The 19,296-nt window shown below is 38.3% G+C and overlaps 1 protein-coding gene across 1 annotated transcript in view; it reads left to right on the top strand.

Moving 5' to 3' along the window:
- The first annotated feature begins 306 nt into the window (after positions 1–306).
- The window catches only part of Casd1 (CAS1 domain containing 1), a 42,659-nt gene continuing 23,669 nt past the window's right edge, over positions 307–19,296 (top strand). The window contains exons 1-6 of the mRNA XM_063242638.1: positions 307–978; positions 8,197–8,293; positions 8,793–8,913; positions 15,812–15,856; positions 16,781–16,843; positions 18,861–18,905. Of these exons, the coding sequence (XP_063098708.1) occupies positions 459–978; positions 8,197–8,293; positions 8,793–8,913; positions 15,812–15,856; positions 16,781–16,843; positions 18,861–18,905 (891 nt within the window). The 5' untranslated portion in view covers positions 307–458. The remainder of the gene's footprint in view (positions 979–8,196; positions 8,294–8,792; positions 8,914–15,811; positions 15,857–16,780; positions 16,844–18,860; positions 18,906–19,296) is intronic.

The following is a 19,296-nucleotide window of genomic DNA, read 5'->3' as shown; positions in this document are numbered from 1 at the left end:
TGTGTCCATATAAATGATAATGGAGGTCTTTATTACTGACACCAACACGAAGTTCAGCTCATTTTGTACTTTCCACCCTGTACTTTAATGCTTCTACGCCCCCTGGAACAGGGCAAACAGGACATTAAGAGGGAAGACTCCAGAGAGAAGGGCCCAGACCCAGAGCTAAGCCCTGCCTCGAAGGCTGGGTGCTGCTCCCGCAGCAACCCTGACACCTGGCCCGCACCACCTGGACGCAGCCAGACTGGTCAGACAGGTGGCGGAGAGTCGCACACCGACCCCAGGGCGCTGGGCGGTTCAGGAATAGAGAGTCCAGCACAGGGTGTGACAAGGAAGGAGGGACCGGGGGATGTGCGCCCTGGTCCCGGAACTGTAGTTCTGTTGCCCCAACTTGGGCTCAGGTAGCGGCCAGACAACCGGGAGTCAGCCCAGGGCTCGCCAGGCCCGCGCCGCGTTCCATGGCTCTGCAGCTGCAGCCGCCGCCGCCCGCCGCCTCCCGCGACCCGGTGACCCTGGGGGACCGGCCGGGGCCTGTGACCCCGGAGCGGCCGTCAGCGGCCGGAGCCCCCTCGCAGGCGCAACCGCTATTGAGGCCCGAGGCTCAAGTGGAGGAGGAGGAGGAGGAAGGGGAGGAGACAGGCGTTCAGGGCGCCCGGGGACCCGGCACGGCGGAGCAGCGGCGGCGGGGCTGGGGCGAGGCCGAGGAGGGGCGAGCCGAGGCCTGGGGCGCCGGGGCTGCGGGGTCAGGCTCCCCGGCGGGCGGCGGCGGGCGGCTGCCCCAGTGCTGCCCCTGCGCGGCGCCCCTCGCCCGCGCCGCCGCGCGCTGTTGTCATGGAGGAACCAAGATGGCGGCTCTGGCCTACAACCTGGGCAAGCGGGAGATCAACCACTACTTCAGCGTGAGGAGCGCCAAGGTGCTGGCGCTGGCGGCCGTGGTGCTGCTTGCCGCCTGCCACCTCGCCTCCCGCCGCTACAGAGGTGAGCGGTGCTCCCCCTGCCCGGGCCGGCCGGGGAGGCGGCGACGCTGCGCGGGAGGCCGCCCCCTCGCCCGACACACGCCCACGCTGGCGGCCTCGGCCCGGCCGGGCCCGACCTTCCTGGCCCGCGGAGGCTGCGTCCCCACGTGCCCCTGCTGTCCCCGAGCGGCGGAGCGCACCCGGGCGCGTGGCCGGGACCCGCCAGTCGCCCCCGCGGGGTCGCCGGTGCTGAGGCTAAGTGGCCCGGGCTCGCGTGCAGGCGGCCGGGCGCGAAGTAGAGGCCGCCCCGGGCGCTGCTCCTCCAGGAGCCGGGCCGCACTGCGGCGTCGGGTCCGGCCCGACAGCCGTCGCGGGGTCCTGCCTCTTCCCGGTAACCGCTGGGCCCGACTGCTGGACAGCGGCAAAAGCTGCCCCTGTGTTCGGGCAGCGACGAGGTCATCCCTGCTGGAAGTGCCTCCGCCTGCCCGCCCCTCTGGCTGCAGCGGCACAGGCTCTCAGGGCCTGGGGTGCACACTCTTCCAGCAAAGAAAGTACAGGCCCCTGATCGCTGCAGAGAAGTTAGAAGTTGACAGGAGTAGCCATGGGCTGCAAGAGCAAGGTGGCAGCAGTTTGAAAGCAGACCTACACTAAAGGTTTGCAAATTGGCCCAGAGGCCAAAAGGAAAGTTCAGAATGACTTATCTTTCAGTAATTAAGGAACATTTACTTGTCCTTGTTGGTAGATTTTTTCCTCCTGTGTAAAAATGCCACCAGGGAAGAGGCTGACAGGTGGAGGGAAATTAACAATGATAGGGTCTTTTATTTTCAGGCTCTTAGTACTATCAAAGCCATTATCTAGGGGGTGACCTCAAGATTAAATCGTGACCTAATGTGTGACAGACAGGTGCACAGTATCTCTGGTCATTCAACTCCACACCCACTCTGGCAAAATATCCAATAAATGGATACTAGAATCAGAGTTTTCTTTTAATCTTTCAGAGTGTAGCGTTTGATCAGTTTTGTTTCTGTTTCTTCCAACTTTTGAGTATTAAACTCATGTTTTAATACTGTATTGGATGAACAGGTCATAATATAAGTATACTACATTGGCCTAAAAAAGGAGATTCTTTATATCCTTTGGCCTTGATCATCCAACTCCAACTTGCGTATTCACAGCCATTTGAGCTGGTAGAGCTTAGGGCTTTGGTTGGTCTGCCACCATGGCAGTAGAAATCTAGCATTTTCAGGTGCAAAATGTCACTAACAATGTTGAGGCACTTATTTGTGTCAATTTTAAGTAACATTTCTTTTAACTGCTATTAATCATTGTATGCCAGTTAAGTGTTAGACAACAGTAATCTCACTCAAGTTTGTGTATATGACGTTAGAGATAAGTTTTATAACTACCATACTGTTGTCCTAAAGGTAAACATAGAGTCCTCCTTCCTGTTCTGACTGTGCTTTTTAATCTTTTGATAAGCTTGGAATACTAATTTTTATATTTAGATTACATGTTGCATCTTATCAAGATCTGTCAGCAGCAGAAAGAGAATGTCAGATGGGACCTTGTGAGTCAGTGTAGCAATCTGGGGTTGTTTGTAAAGCCTCCTCCAGAAACGAATCATCAGTCTCTGTAGGTACTTCAGTGCTTTGAGTGTGAAGCCGTGCACCTGGTGTGTGTACTTGCCCACACTGAGTGGCAAGAACTTGAGCCAAACACTGCTTGGGAAAAACAAACAGCTTCCTGGGAACATTTTCGCTATCCTCCTGCTTTGGCAGGGTCAGGCAATGTCAGGTTTATTGCCCTTCATGCTAAGATAGACCTACACGTGGCCACTTTGTAAATCTGGAGAACCTAAAAGGACCATATGTGTTGCATGAAAGTGAGAAGTGAGGCTGTGAATTGAGATTTTGGCAGGTGGGTATATGGGTGCCTCAAGCAAGGTACAGTGGTACACTCCAAATACACGTGTTTAGTTTCTCTTCCTTTACAGACTACAGAAAGAAAAAAGAAATTAGGCATCACACACAGAAAGTCAATCTTGAAAATGCCAGGGTGCTAACTTTGATCAGCAGTGATACTTCAGGCACTGTTAGGCTGAGAATTTTCCATATTTTAGCTCATGTTGTTTTTCATCTATTCCATGGGGCAGATTTCATCACCATGTCCCCTCCCCCTGCCCCGTGCCTTAGCATCTCTGATCAGGATAAGTCTTTAAAACTTTGGTTGCATAGCAAAGTTTAGTTGATAATTTTTTTTTACTATGACAAAATAATGATATATCTTATAATCAGTAGGTTTAGATCCAGTTGAATTATAGTATTATTTACATTTTAAAGATAAGGCTAGAGAGGTTAAACAAGTCGCATAAGGACACGCAGTGAGTGGGTTCACTGAGCTGGTGAGTCTGACTTGTGCCGTTTGTTACCGTCTGCCTTTCCCAGAGCTTTCACAGGTAGTGGGAATGTATGGAAGATAAGTAAGAAAGTATTTTCTAGGGAAGAATACATGTTAAACAATTTAGAAACACTAATTCATCCTCAGGGTACTGGCCACAAGTTTTCCTGTCTTTTTATAGCCAAGAAGTGATGTCATGAATTTGTACATCTAAAACTTTAAAATCTGAGCCAGGCCTTTATTTTTCATTGTTACCTGTAGGTTTCCTTCTTCTTCATTTCTCCTCCTCTTCCTCCTCCTCCTTTTGGACTTCTTCTTTCTTCTTTCTCTTCTCTTCACCTCTAAAGCTCCCAGTCAACATTGTATTTCCATTTATACTTATGGATACATGGTTTTCCTGTGACCTCTCAGCTTGAAAGACAATGCAGTTTTCCCTCTAGGCCGGGTTCAGTTGTCATTGTCAGAGAAAGTAGGAATTCGTTCCACTCTGCTGCAGCAGTTTATGTCTGTTTATCCTGTTGTATTGTAACAATTGGTGTCTCCCTCCACCACACAAGCTATGAGCTTCCCAAGGACTCTCCATCTGTAGATCACCAGAATCTCACACACAATAGGAACCCCATGAATAACTCTTGGGTGACTCTTCAAAGTCTTTATTTCCTTCCAGTTTCTTCTGTTTATTTGGTTCTTTTGTGGCTTTCCTTGAATCTAGTGTGCTGATCTCAATTTTAAAAGTTTTTTTTTTCATTATTACTTTCATGTACTGTAAGTGAATGACATTTTAAAAATTACTCTTAACTGTGTTTTTTTCTAAATTTTGTCAGTCTCTTGTGTTCTGGAATCACAAAACGTGTGTTAATTGTGATTACAGAATTAAGACAACAGTTCTGTAACAGGAGGCCACTATTGCAGCCTGAAAGATTCCCCATCTGGGTAAAATTTCCCATCTGGGGAAATTTTAATAAATTGATAAATTAACTTGTTGAAGTTGAATTCCTTTCTGTCACTGAACATATTAAATACTAGTGCTAAATATTATTGGTTGTTTTGGAGAAAAATAAACTGAGAGTAGGCTGTGGTGGTACACACCTATAATCCCAGCACTCAGAAAGCTGAGGCATGAGGATTGCTCTGAGTTTGAGGCCTGAGCTACAAAGTGAATTCAAAGTCAACCTGAACTACATAACAAGATCCTCTCTTTCAAAAAAACTAACAAAAAAGTTGAAAACTTCAGGCATGTAAGTAAAAAGTAACGGTCTTTTAGCTTTTCATTTTCTTTGACTGCTAGAAAGATCCTGATCATAGATGACATTACTTGTAATGAGTCACTCTTAGCTTGTCTAAAAAGTACATAAATGGTGTCTTTCATCACAGATTAAAATAAAACTTGCTGAATTTCAGGCAAATGAATTTTCCACAGACCATATTATAACTTTATGGTCTAACATTTTTCTAGTTTGGGTAGGAAATACACAGCTCTAGTAGAATGATTTGCTCCCAGGGAGGAAGGTCCAGAGGTATTTCAGGTCAAAGGAAAACCTAAATTGTGCTTTGTTGAGGAAATCAGATTTGTTTGGGGTTACTTCTCTTTAGTTGAAGTACTTATCTCTTTAGTTGTTTTTTTAAAACTTGCATTCCTAACTTGATTTATATGAGTACTTTGTAACTTTTGTATCACATTGAATGTATTAAAGCAACTATCAGAATTGTCTTAGACAATTGAAACTAATGACTAAAGGTTTTTTGCTTTGTCTTTGGTATATTTGATGATATTTTCCAGGAAATATTTACATATATGCATAATAAAACTCTGATATCTTACCTTACTTTAATATCTAGATCTACATTTAATGGTTTGATCTCAGTTTCCTTCCCAAGAAAAATAATTTTACAGCAGTAGTGGCAAACCTATGGCACACATGCCACGGCGGGCACACAGCCTTCTCTTTGGTTGCCCCAGCAGCTGAACTTTGGGTAACGGCGTGCTACATGCAAACTTTTACCTTTCAATAAAAAAGCTGTTTGTATCACTGAAAGCTCTGTTATTGTGTTTTTCTTTTAAGGCAAAAGCTGTTAATTATGAGGTTTTTTTTCTAAACTAAAACCTCAGTATTCAGGTTTAATTGCAGGGTTGGCACTTCGTGATAAATAAGTGGGTTTTGGGGTTGCAGTTTGGGCACTTACCTCTAAAAGGTTTGCCATCATTGATTTGTGAGTATGAACTTGTAGGAAGTTTTCTTTTCTAGACCAGGACAATTTAATCAGATTACAATAGTACTTATTACTAAATTTTGCTACCGAATGGAAAAAAATCCATTCTTGTTTTTTCATTTGTCTAGTTGGGAGTTCTTTTACTTGTCTAAAAATTCTTTATATCTCATTATCTCTATGAAGGTATCTTGGGTAGTTTTTGTCTTCCAACTAGGCCTGAACTGATATTACCCTAATTAACAAATACTGCATATTAGTTTCAGATAAGAGGCTTATTAGAAAGGAAGAAAAAAAAAAAACCCAACCCTGATTACAAAGTATGTTGAGGAGAGTTAAGAGTCCACATGAATGAGAGTATTCAAGCAAATGAAGAGTTTCTTGCCTTGGAAGACCAGTGGTCTTTCAAATATGGTTTATAGTACCTTTCCAGCCAGTGACTCCTTCTCTTTTGTGATTTTTCTAATATGGATTTTCAGATAAGAGCTTCTGTTTTCTACTACTGAGAAAGGTGTATAGTATTTAGAAGGAAAGGAACTTCGCATTTTAAAAGGTGGAAAAGATTATTTCAAGATGCTGGCATGATACTTCTGTCTTGACAGATCATATTGATAACCCATGTATGTGAATATCTGATAATCACAGGCATTTCAGATTTCTCAAAGAGTGTTTGTTGAGACTTTAGAAAGCAAAAATTAAACCTCCTTCCCATAAGTAGGAAGGAAGAAAGAAAAGGAAGAAAAATTCCACAGAATTAATACCTAGTTTTTGCAACTTGTATTTGTGTATTTTCTAACTAATTTATAACTTGGTTTAATATATTATCAAAAGAGGTAGAAGCCGGGTGTGGTGGCACATGTCTGTAATCTCAACACTTGGGAGGATGAGGCAGGAAAATCATAGTAAGTTCAAGATTAGCCTAGGCTATCACTAATAATAAACTAGTGAATTCCAGGCCAGCCTGAACTATATAACAAGACTCTCTGTCTGTCTGTCTGTCTGTCTGTCTCTCTCTCTCTCTCTCTCTCTCTCTCTCTCTCTCTCTCTCACACACACACACACACACACACACACAAAGCTATACTTATGAAGTTTTCACCCTGATTTTAAAATTTACTGGATTTTTAATACGATTTTCTTACATGGCAATAATAAAAGAATGCTGCAAGAATGCTGTTTTTAGGAAAATAAGTGAATTGTGTATTCCTGTAGTTTTTTTTTTTTTTTTAATGCATCATTGGTTATTTATGTAGCTTAATTTTGTTTTTTAGCACTAGAATTGGTCTTAATACTTGGGAGAATCAAGGGCTACTTATACTTCAAGACAACTTATTAAAAACATTTGAAATTAAAAAAGAACTTCCTCAGGCTACATATACAGTTACAACAAGTTCATGGTCAGTGCCTTCTTTCCTCACTTGTCCACCAGCAAGACAGTGTAGTATTTTTACTTTTTGGTCTTGTCTTGTTTGAAACCTACTACATGAAAGCAGCAACACAATTTGTACTTCTGCATACCTGTCTTAACATTTATGTATATCACTTTTTACCTGTATTTTGGCCAGATAAATGAAGAACTGGCTGGAAAAAAAGAGATGTTTTTGTACTTTAGCTTTGAATCTTCCCCATGTCCACCCTGAATAACTCAGTACTGTTTTTTTTTTTTTAGAATTCCTCTTACCAGACTCCTTGACCTGACCTGAAGTAACTGTAAAACTTAGCTTACTATTAACTATCACTAAAGAACCAGAGATTAAATTAAATTTATATTTCATTATAATTCCACAGTTAAGGTAATCTAAATATCTCATTTCTCCTCATCCATTTGATATAGCTGAGGTTTTTAATGCCTCCATCCCCACGTTCACCCTTTGGGTCATGTGTATTTGGCCAATATATTGGAAGTAACCCAGCGATATGTAATTGTCTCAGTTTATGAGGGACAGAGGGTTTCCTAGCTATGGACCTTTGTGTTTAAAACCGGGCCTCCAGATGTGCTAATATGTATGTATTACAGTAGTTGAATAGGAAGTCATCTCCAAAGTCTTTTATCCTGTAAACTTGTATTTCTTTTTCTTTTTTGGTCTTTTTCGTTTTTATCGGTACCAGGGATCGAACTCATGACTGCCTGCTTGCAAGGCAGGTGCTTATGCCACTGAGGTAAACCTCCAGCCCCAAACTTGTATTTCTTAAGCAGAAATACGAGCTATAAACAAATAAAAAGACTAGTTTGAGGTTGACATAATGTCTCCTGGAAAAAAAGTGAACCACAGCATAAAAACTGCCCGAGCAGTGGACAGTGTTTAGGAGGCTGGAGTATCTTCCGGGGTGAAGTGGAAACTAAGTGGGTCTTATCCTCTTGAATATTAATGTATGAATATTTATCACACTCTCATGAATGCTTTATATACACGTGGAAGCCTAGAAATTCGTGTACTCTCTGATCTCAAGGAGCTTAAAGGGGATCAAGATAACTGACATAAAACATTAAGTTTACAGTACAACTCTGTGATGTCTTTTTTTTTTTTTTTAATCGGTACTGGGGATTGAACTCACGACCACCTGCTTACAAGGCAGGTACTTATGCCGCTGAGCTAAATCCCAGGCCCAACTCTGTGATGTCTTAATGTTATAGGCAATGATTCATGTGAATACCTTCTCTCAAGTGGCAGATTTCTTGGAGAAAAAGTTTGGCAACCTCACAGTTGTATGATGCATAATTACAAAATCAGGTAAGAGTTCTTCATCTTGTTTGTTTTGTTTCTGTAGTGGAGAGATGGCAGTAAAGCAGGGTATAGCACTTTTCTTCTGTGTGTTGCATAGAGACCCGCTGATTAAGGGTTGGTCTGGGGCTGATTCCAAATGAAGATTACTATGCTAAAGCTTTAGACAGAGTTTTGGCCCCTCTGCTTTATGTCAGGGGAGAGGTAACAAGGCCCAGGTTAACCCCAGAGCACAGGACTGTTCCTTTCTACTTGGATACCTACCATGTGGAGCTATTCCGGGTTAATGGATCTAAAGCACTAGTTAACACACTTCTTACATACTTAATGAATATGGCTGCAGCTAGTGAGAATTAGTTGATAATAAGTAAATGTACGGTAGATTAAATAAACCTGGCCAACCACTTCTAAAGGCATGTATAGTAGTTTTTCTTTCCACAAACTGTGCTTTGAAATGCTAATATGTTGATTTTGCTTATTTTAAACAATGTTTCTGTGTTGATTTCAGTGAAGCAAAGAACTGCCTTGTAGACAAGTATATTGCGTTTATTGGAGACTCCAGAATTCGTCAATTGTTTTATTCTTTTGTAAAAATAATAAATCCCCAGTTCAAAGAAGAGGGAAATAAGGTAAGTGTAGTTTTTCCCCCCTTTCTCTCAGGTGCTATTTTAGAAGTTAACCAACTGAATAGTTATGGGAAGAATGTGTCTCTGTAAATTAATAGTAGGAACTATAAAAATTTTACTTTGATTTTGGGAAAATTGAGAAGACAAGGATGATTTGCTATTAATGCAAAAATAAGAGAAAGAAGTAGAAAAAAGGATATTGACAAACTGTTTATAAACTTAAATATTTAGTTTTCCAGAATAATAAAAATTTTTTACCATGAAAAGCTTCTCAAAATTCCTTGAAAAGAAGAAAAAGATAAATATCCTTTTTATTTTAACATCTTGCTATATTTATCAGCCTATTTCAAATATACTTGTAATCTTTTAGCATGTATAATCTTATGTCTTGCTTTTTTTCCCCAGCACTTACCATAATTCTTGATATTATTATATAATCAACTCTATTCTTAATGGCAATAGACATTGAGTGAATATAATGAAATTTTATATAACCTTAATTGGTTATAGGTTTTTTTCAGCTTAAAAGGATGTTTCCACTTATATTTTTGTGTGAAGATGTTCTTAAATTATTTCTTTAGGATAGAGTTTGTACAATGCAAGTATTGGGTTATCATAAACACTTAAAAATTATATTACCAAACTGTTTATATTCTGTTTAGCAATATATTGTGGCACCTAATTTTTTTGGCAACCTTCCTGGTGGTGGATGATCATACGATAAATTAAAACAGCAGTACTGTAAATTTCTATTTTTATGGAAAGCTTCTTACTTAAAAATATATCTGTCTTTGAACTCTTACTAGGATTATTATTTTTTGATGTTAATTAGTTCTCTATTTTTGGTGGGTTCTCTCATCCCTCTCTTCCTACAGTTTTAAGTGATCTAGCTTCTTATTGCAGTTCAAATATCATATGACTAGAAGAGGGCAATAGGAAGGGTAAGAAAGTAGAATACAGGAAACTTCAGAGTTACAGGAGGAATAATAGCTCATGAATTTATAGCCCCAGCCTGGCTGAGCACATCAGCTTGCCCTGTGGTAAGGAGCAGTTCATACAGTGATGATGACAGTGGCTCACTAATCCTTCCGAGCTGTTTCTTACAGGGATAATGGAAAGCTGTAAAGTCAGTCTTTCATTGTATTTGGAATCTGTAAATGTATTTTCCACTAGTAATTACACACACAAAATTATATAGGAAAGTTAGAACAATTTAATAGCATGAAATTATCACATTTTAAGGTAAAAACTAGTAAACTTAAAAAGTAGAGTTCTGATTTCAAAGAACAGTCAGTATTAGTAGGCTTAAAATGATAAAAAGTTTCTGAAAATTAGAATAATGGATTTGACAATAGTTGAAGATGCTATAAAGGCTTAGTCTTCTAAAGTAGATACAATTTTGTGTACTTTTTCTGAACCCTAGTTTTAATGCTTAATTTTCTAGTTTTTATCTTCTAGGGATGCCCAGTTATCCAAAATTATCAAACAAGATAGACACATTTTAATTTATTTGCACTTCAAAAAAGAAGGAAAGATAGTGTGTCCCAGTTCTAAAGAGATAGTTATCAAGAAAATGGTTCTTTCAAACTGCTAGTGGAGCTCTTGCCAAATTATATTTTATACATCCTCTTATCTTTGAAAATGTCAAGGGCAGATATTTCCTATTTCTATCATCGGTTTTTAAAATGCATTTCTGTTCCTAGGATAGTCTGGCATATTGTAAAAATTTGGGGTTTTTTTGTTTGTTTGTTTGTTTTGTTTTTTGCTTTTAGTCTGGGAAGTCTTGGTATGGGAATGTTTGGGTAGAATGGAATTGAGGGTAATTCTTTGAGTTGGTTGCCTTTTTTATATCGTGTGTTTTTTTTTTAAGAGACTTTATAGGTGGATATTGTCAAATTATACTTTGTGGAGGATTAGTTCTGTGGGAAACTCTGGTCAAATGTTTGGGCAGAGCTGCTATCCTATCTCCCTCTTAGGTGGTTTTAATTTAGTTGAGGATATTACACTTGTGAACTTTTGCAGTAAAGAATTGTGGTTTTGCAGTAAAGTGTTGTGTTGCTTCTAGCTATAGGTTAGACTGGATACCCAAGAGACCCCTTCTGTTTCAAAGCCAATTAGAACCTGGTTCTTGAAAAGTATTGCCGATATATTTCTGAACTTTTGAGAAAATGGGAGACACTCCTCAAAAAAGACACAAAGTATGAGGCAAAGCTGGAGATTAGAGCAGTGGCGGTAGGCAGGTGATGAGGTTCATGTCATCAGGAGGCAGGTGCTAATAGCTCTGTTTTCCATAGGTAGAGACTGAGCTTTCAATCAGCGGAGTTCTCGGTAGCAGTACTGAGAGCTGGAGGACAGTGCTGAGACCGAGTGAGTTATCTTTCTGTCACTGGCAAGGTTCAGAGGTTGCAGCCTGTGAGCTGCTGGCCTCCTTTGCTCTGGGCTTGTGAAGAGCACCTCAGCGCAGAAGCATGTGGTTGAGTAACTGGCTCATCTCTTGGCTGGGAAGCAAAAGAGACAGGAGGAGAGCGATGTCACACGGTTGCTCTCAAGAGTATGTTCTTGTGACCTGAAGACTGCCCACTATACCTCACCTCTTAAAATTCCTCCCACTTCCCAGGAGTGCTTAACCCGGACCAAGCTTAACCCAGGGGCCTTTGAGAGATGTTGGCAGTAAATTTCAGCCTATAGTCATGTACCTAGGATAAAACGTTATCTGTTTTTGAAATGTAGGGCATTTTCAGAGATCCAAAATATATGAGGGTTTATTCCCAAATAGATTTACATTAGAAAGAGTTTCTGATGACTGCTTATCAGCAAGAAGGGAAATATTCAGAAAAATAGTCTGAAATACAAGAAACAATAGTAATTAGGCATGTATATAAATCCAAGCAGCTGTGTAAAATAATAGTATCATTTTGTCCTTAGTGAAGAGTCAGCACTAGAGAACTGGTCAGTTTACTTATAGCATGTAAGTTAGAAGAAAAATGCAATTTAATGTTCTAATGACCTCTTTGTGTTCTTTAAGTTACTGTTAAGTTACATTAAAGATATAATCAAGGGTAAAGACTAAAGCAGTAAAATTAGGATATGCAGATTCCAAACCAGAAGAAGAAAAGAGTGAAGCAAAAACATCAGCAGCCAAGCTTGGTGTCACATGTACATAATCTCACCACCACTCAGGAGGTAAGACAGGAGGATTACTGCCAGTTCAAGCCTAGCCTGAACTGCATAGCGAATCCCTGTCTCAAAAACAAAGCACAGCACAATATGAATCTAGTGCCAAATACACACTTATATTTCACATATGCATGCACCCCAATCATTTATACATGAAAGGCTATTTTTATATATACTATGCATAGGTGAAAATTATATATGGGTGCGTAACAAATCAAAAAGCAAAAATGTAGAAACACTTGTAAATATAAATGCTAAACACAGATTTTCAGATTGCTTTTAATATAGACGTACTGAGGCTGAGTGTAGTGGCACATTGCTTATAATTCTAGCACTCTGGAGGAGGCTGAGGTAGGAGGCTCACTGCAAGTGCGAGGCAGGCTGGGCCACATAGTGAGTTCAAGGCCAACCTGAACTATATGGCAAGATGGTCTCTCAAATAAATAGACTAACAATATACCTAAGTCAAAAGAACATTAAAAGGTTTTAATTAAAAATGAAAAAATACAACTATTTAAACAGTGTAAGACAGAAGTATTTTCTGGGATCCAGAAAGCTGCTTTCTCGTTTTTTTTTTTTTTTTTTTCTTTTTATTTGTATCAGAGATTGAACTCATGACCTCAAGCTTGCCAGGCAGGCAATTATGCCACTGAACTAAATCCTCAGCCCTTTTTAAGTTGTTGAATTTCTTTGTTTGTTTGTTTTTGTTGGTACCAGGAATTGAACTCAGGATCTTATGCTTGCCAGGAAGGCACTTATGCTGCTGAACTATATCCCACACTGCTTTCTAATGGAAAAAGAAAAAGTCAAATCACTAAGATTATAAACTTGTAGACATCTAATAAAGTAGCTTTGAAAACAACAAAAATTAGTGTAGGTTGAAGTCACCACACTGTAGGAAAATTTTTCCCACTGTTCTCTCAATGAATGATAGAACAAGAAGATAAAACTGGTAAGCATATAAGCTATTAACATGTCATTTTATAAACTTATAGCTTAATAATTTAGAGGCTACACTCTAAAGTTAAAGAGTATAGTTTTTAAAACATACGTGGAACTTTTTCTGACCACATAAGCACCTCTATCCTGTATCACAGAACTGGTGTCATTCTTTTGCTTCTGAGTAGTTTACTGCATATTGGAACCTGATATACCCGTAATAAATGCTAGATATGTTTTCATTAAAATCAAGAAAAAGGCAATGGTGTTCATTATTGCTGTATCTAATCAACATAATCTTAGAAGTCCTAGATAAAGAGAGATAAAGATACAATAATCGAAAAGAAAAATACAGAGCCAGGAGTGGTAGCGCATACCTGTAATCCTAGCACTTGGGAGGCTGAGGCAGGGGATTATTGTAGTTTGAGACCAACCAAAATATCCAAAATACCAGATCAATTGATAGATAATAACTTGCTCAATAGTCCATATGATGCAGTTATTTATATAGAAAAGCCCAGAGAATCTATAGAAACTTTTCCAGAAGTAATAGATATTATAAGGTAGCAGATTATAAGATGAATATGCAAACATAGTTTTACTACTTCAATAAAGCTGTTAAAAATTGATTGCATATCTCAATTCCAATGGAGTTCTAAACTTTTTAAAATATATCACGTGAATGTGGACATTTCATGTAGTCTATGGAACTGTTACCAGAGAAACTCCTACCCTGTACTAAGGGACATGTTCAAGAAGGTTTACAATCTAGATTGTGGTGTAGGTTATCAACTGATCTAGGCTGTAAGAGCAAAACATAATATTTGATATATTATTAAGTTGATCAAAGAATCTTTCAGATTAAATGAGAGTGAAGAAACTTGACAACTAAATTTAATACCTGATTTTAATTGGATTGTAAGTTATAAAACTATAGAGGATATATTGGAAAACTGGGGAAATTTGAATATGGGCTATGTATATTAAATGCGATAATATATAAATATCTAATTTCATACGTGGGCTTATAGTATTGTGATTACTTAGAAGAATGTCTACATTCTTAGGAGATAGACGTTTAACTAAGAATCAAATGTTAGAATATATGCAATACACTTTTACATAGTTGGAGAAAACAGAAAATGTATGTTTATGTGTATGGAGAGAAAAAGAACAAGAGAGAAAGAAACGAAGGTGGTATAGAAAATGTTAACAGTTGGTAAAGAGTTTTAGATATTAATTTGTCAACTTTACTGTAAACTTAAAATGTTTCAAAATTATTAGGAAGCAAGTCAATATATTATTTAAGGACACATATATGCATGATAGTAACTATATAAGAAAAAAAACAAAGTGTAAACAAAATTCAAGGTAGTGTTTTGGATGAAGCCAGGAGTATGCGGGGAGGACCACACAGGGAATTCAGTGCGCTGTGAGCACTCTAGTTTGTATCATGGATTCATAAGTGTTTATTTACCTTTTATTGTGTTTTATAATTTTGTAAATGTGAATTTTTATTTATCATATGTTACATTAAAATAATAAAGGAAATGAAAGTGAGTTAAATTATACAGACTTAAAAATATAAAGTTCATGTAGTGAACTGTTATTTATAGTATATGCTATTTTTCAGGACAAATTTTGAAAAGATAGGAGATAGGAAAGAAAGAGCACCTCTGTCATATAACTTATAACTGTTTGGTGCAGAATTTCCCATACTTACTTGATCAGGGAAACTTAAGATGACAGAACTTACACTCCCTTAAATTCATGGTCCCAAGATTCCTTTTGGAAAGTGATGCTTTAGGATAACCAACAAAAATCTAGAAAGTTAGCCTATTGATAAAAACAAACTCGATCTCATTGAGATTTAAATGTAAATATTACCTATCTGACTAATTAATGAAAACAGTTTAACCTTAGTTTTAGAAACACAATTAACTTCTTATTGTTTACTGACACTTGTACCTCTTCTAGAATTTCTAACTCTGATAGAATTTCCATTCTTCACATGGAACACTTACAGTCTCCAAAATTTAACAAATGGACTATTCACCAACTGACTTCATAGTAAAAGCTACTCTAAGCCAGAGTTGTAATATACCATTCCTGTTCGGTCAGGACCAATACCAGGATGCTGGTAAGATGGATGAGATATTTCTACCACAAAAAACCATTCTACAATCTGCATCAAACAGAACTAGCTTCTCACTTAGCGCCACATGTTCTAGATGGGTTGGCAACACGCTTGCTTCAGAATCATTCAGATATTCCCACAACTGGAACTTTTACCAGCTTCTGGTGTAGTTTGGGACCTTTGGCTTTCTCAGTCTCTGCATCAGATGAGCCAGAAACTAAAGAATTGCCTGAGAAATTCAACCTGGAAGTCACCCATATCACATCTAGCCATTTTGTGTTGCCTAGGACTAGTCCTGTAGCCCAGATTCTGTGGAGAGAACTCAAGCATTGTAGGGAAGCAGTCTGTCTCTGCCATAGGTTGTAATACTAGGACTGAATTGGAGTCATGGCAAGCTTGGCAGAAAGAAAATTTAGGTAGGCGTGCTCATATATCTGCACATATCTCCTATGTTTGAACGTATGTTAGATATTGAAAATCACTATAAACAACTAATTTAATTTTTTTCTTTTAGTTTTTTTTTTCTTTTCAGAGTGAATGTGTAGGTAATTGAGATATGGTACATAAAAATCAAAAGCAACTAAAGGGAGCTTTAGTTACAAAAGTTTAATCTATTATGTTTCTCTATTATCTCCTTTATTGTTATAGCATGAAAACATTCCTTTTGAAGACAAGATTGCCTCAGTTAAAGTGGTAAGCTCATATCCTAGTAAAATAAATGTTACAATGTTGAAGTTTCATTCGCTTGCAAATTTACTTGTGGTTGAGCTAATGCTGTGTATATACTAAACAGATGTTAGTATATTCTTAAGAATATATGCAGGTAATAAGAGTGGAATAAATGTTTATGTAAATTGCTTTGTGTAATAGGAAATTTGGTTTCCCAAATATTTATTCAGAAAAAAATAACCTCATATGATGATTTGGGACCAATATGCATTCAGGATTAATGTCTATAAGGTAATATATGCGTATTTTCTGAATTAATCACAGTGAGTATTCAGTGGGGATCAGCTGTGGAATTGTGGTCATTATCATTCCCTGCATTCACATACAGTGGGTGATAAATGATAGAAATGAAAAAGTAGGGCAGTAGGAGTATACAGAGCCAAGAATCGAAATTCCTTAAAGAAGTAATGCTTTAACCAGGGCTTCAAGGATAGGTAGAACTGGCCAACATCAGCAGAAGAGGGAGAATATTATGGGCAGCAGGAATGATACATACAAAGCACTAGACGCTGGGGTGCCCATGGAACTTTGCGGGAGCTGAAAGAACCAGAAAGGAACTTAACAATGAGAAAGCAGCAGGAGGAAGGGCAGAAGAAACAGATGTGGACACATTCTTTACACTTCGCAGTTTTAAAGATTAGGCGGATTTTTATTTTGAGAGCAATTCACAGTCCTTGTATTTTTAAACAGAGATGGGACAGAATCAGTTGTAACTTTTTAAAAGATTGCTATGGCTAAAATGTGGAGTATAAAAGGGAAAAAATAGATGTCTCAGACAAAGTGGTATTTCACTTTTAAGTGAGTAGTCTATAAGAGAATGTTAATGTTTATTTTGAGTGATCAAAATAAGAATACTTTTGACTTTTCAAAATATAACCTCTCTTTTAGGACTTTCTGTGGCACCCAGAAGTTAATGGTTCTATGAAACAATGTATCAAAGTATGGACAGAGGTCTGTATCTGAAAATATTGACCCTGTTTTTGAGAAACCAAATTTTGAAAGCTCTTAAGTAACCACCATTTTGCCTTCCAGCACTCACCTGTCTCATCTTTTTAAACTAATGCCCACCTATTTCTAGACTGATTTTAGCACCTCATGAGAAAGAGCAAGTATAATCCAGTGTCTGCCGTTACCACCACTCCAAATCCAGGGCAGATTATCCTTATACCAGACTGTCCAGATTTCAGTTTTTCTGTTACTGTTACGGCTCAGCCAGTTCAAACCCCAGGAATCTGTCTAGTGAGAGTGATGGTCGCTCAGAGATACAGGCACTCTCTGTTGGGGAGGGTATGAGGAGCGGTACTCTGAAAGTAAGTCTGAGTTGAAGGAACCCGGAGGATAATCAAGAGTGAAGAAAGAGGAGTAGAGAAAGAGAGTAAGATTGTCATTCTGAGAGTCAGAGGAGGTTATTTGTGGGTTGCAGTACCAAGAGCGGAAGGTGAGGGGATCAAGATGGAGAAGGGGATTCTCTGTTGACAGGAACAGGGACACGTTTCTTTATTGCCTTGTCCGAGGGAAACAGGCGAGATGGATGAGATTATGGGATGGAGGCAGGAAGGCGGGTGCACACGCGTCCGGTACAGTTTTTGTTCTTGGAAGTTTGCAAATTAGACTTCATGCTGAGGAGGGAATCTGTGTAGTGGATATATTAGCCACGATGAAGAGAGAGAGGGAGCTGCCTAAACATGGGGACAAACTTCAGAAAACAATTTGTTTCATTGAAAAGTTCTTAGTGGTGTCAAACCAAAGCATGCCATTCTGGAAATGGACACATCTCTGAATGAAAATGGGTTTATTTTATGATTTTTCTTTATTTTGATAGTATTCTACACAGAATGTGTATTGCCTTTAGAATTAGAAAGTAATATTGGTTGTTTTGATTTTTCTTTTTTTCTTTTTCCTTTTTATCGGTACTGGGGATCGAACTCACGATTGCCTGCTTGCAAGGCAGGTGCTTATGCCGCTGAGCTACATCCCCAACCCCTGTTTTGATTTTTTTTTTTTTTTAATCTAGGTCAGTTTTTTTCCCTGGGCACTTTATTATAATATTTGCTTTTCAGTGTGATGGAAAGTATATTGAACTCAAAAAGTCAGGAAACTGAAGTTCTGACCATATCTGCTAAGCCGTCCCAGTACCCTGTTAATTGTTCTGATTCTAAATCATTGTATTAGAAGGTGCGATTAATATCTGCCTGCCTCACAGTATAGTAACAATCTTTATTAAAATGAGACAATTTAAGAGAAAATGCTTAGTAAACTGCCAGGTACTATGTAATTATTATGCTATATTTACACATATCCTTTTTTTACAAATATTTTTTATTTTTTCATAGTGCTGTGGATTGAACCTAGGGCCTCACACATACTAGGCAGATGCTCTACTACTAAGTTACATCCCCAGCCCAACATATACCTTTTATGCTAGTAATATAACTGGTACTGTAATATAACCATAAATGTTTTAATTTACAACTGCTGAATTTTTCTCCTTTTTTTCTGCATGCGATTTGTAGCTGTCATCAATTTATTTTGTTAAATAAATGTTAGGTATAGCTTTCCCAAAAGAGCCTTGTGTTTTATTTAACACTTACAGCTGCTGTACCCCACAGGCTTCACTGACTGCCTCTTGATTGACCAACTTAATACACTAGAGCTTCAAGCAGTTTGTTCAGCGTTCAGGATAATATTAGGTCACATTGGATTTTCACACTGTTTTTGTATTTTGTAAGAACACAAAAGAATTAATCTTACAAGTGCCATATCATATGGTATAACCCTGCAGCAATATGAAAGTTTAAACATTGGATGTCTATGTTGTAATATCAGAAGTCCAGTAAGGAATTCTATAAACTTAAAATGATTTAAATGAAAAAAGAACTTACATTTTAAGGGGGGAAAAAAGTAAATTATATTGTATTCAGTTACTGAACTGAATATAGTGTGATTCTAAATATTTTTCTTCCTTTAGGATTCTGCTGCAAAGCCCCATGTGATTGTAGCAGGAGCTGCCACAGTAAGTTCTTATTTGTTATCCTGTATAATGATCTCTGTCTCACATTTATGGATATGATAAGAACAAGTTAATTTATGTTAAATAGGATTTTTAGTTGTATTTATATTTAATTCCTTTGTCTTATAATTAGACTGATGAATTACAATAGATCTCAGTGAACTTAGAAAACTTTGTGTTAAATGTCATTTTATATTTGGCTTTTTATGTACTCTTAAATGCTGATTTTGGAAGTCTGATTTCATTGCAGCTTTTTGTAACTACCTTTATATATTTCATGAAATAATTTGGGTAAAATTTATTCTAATGTTGATTAAAAGAGAGAGAAATTATCTTAAAATAATACTTGTTATAATAATTCATATACTTTAATTTTTCTGTGATAAACACTGAA

This window comes from Cavia porcellus, unplaced genomic scaffold (genome assembly GCF_034190915.1).
Source record: "Cavia porcellus strain 051 isolate PalLab524CR breed Dunkin Hartley unplaced genomic scaffold, mCavPor4.1 scaffold_2, whole genome shotgun sequence".
In the NCBI taxonomy this organism is placed as follows: Eukaryota; Metazoa; Chordata; class Mammalia; order Rodentia; family Caviidae; genus Cavia; species Cavia porcellus.
This window is presented reverse-complemented; position numbering and strand designations above follow the sequence as displayed.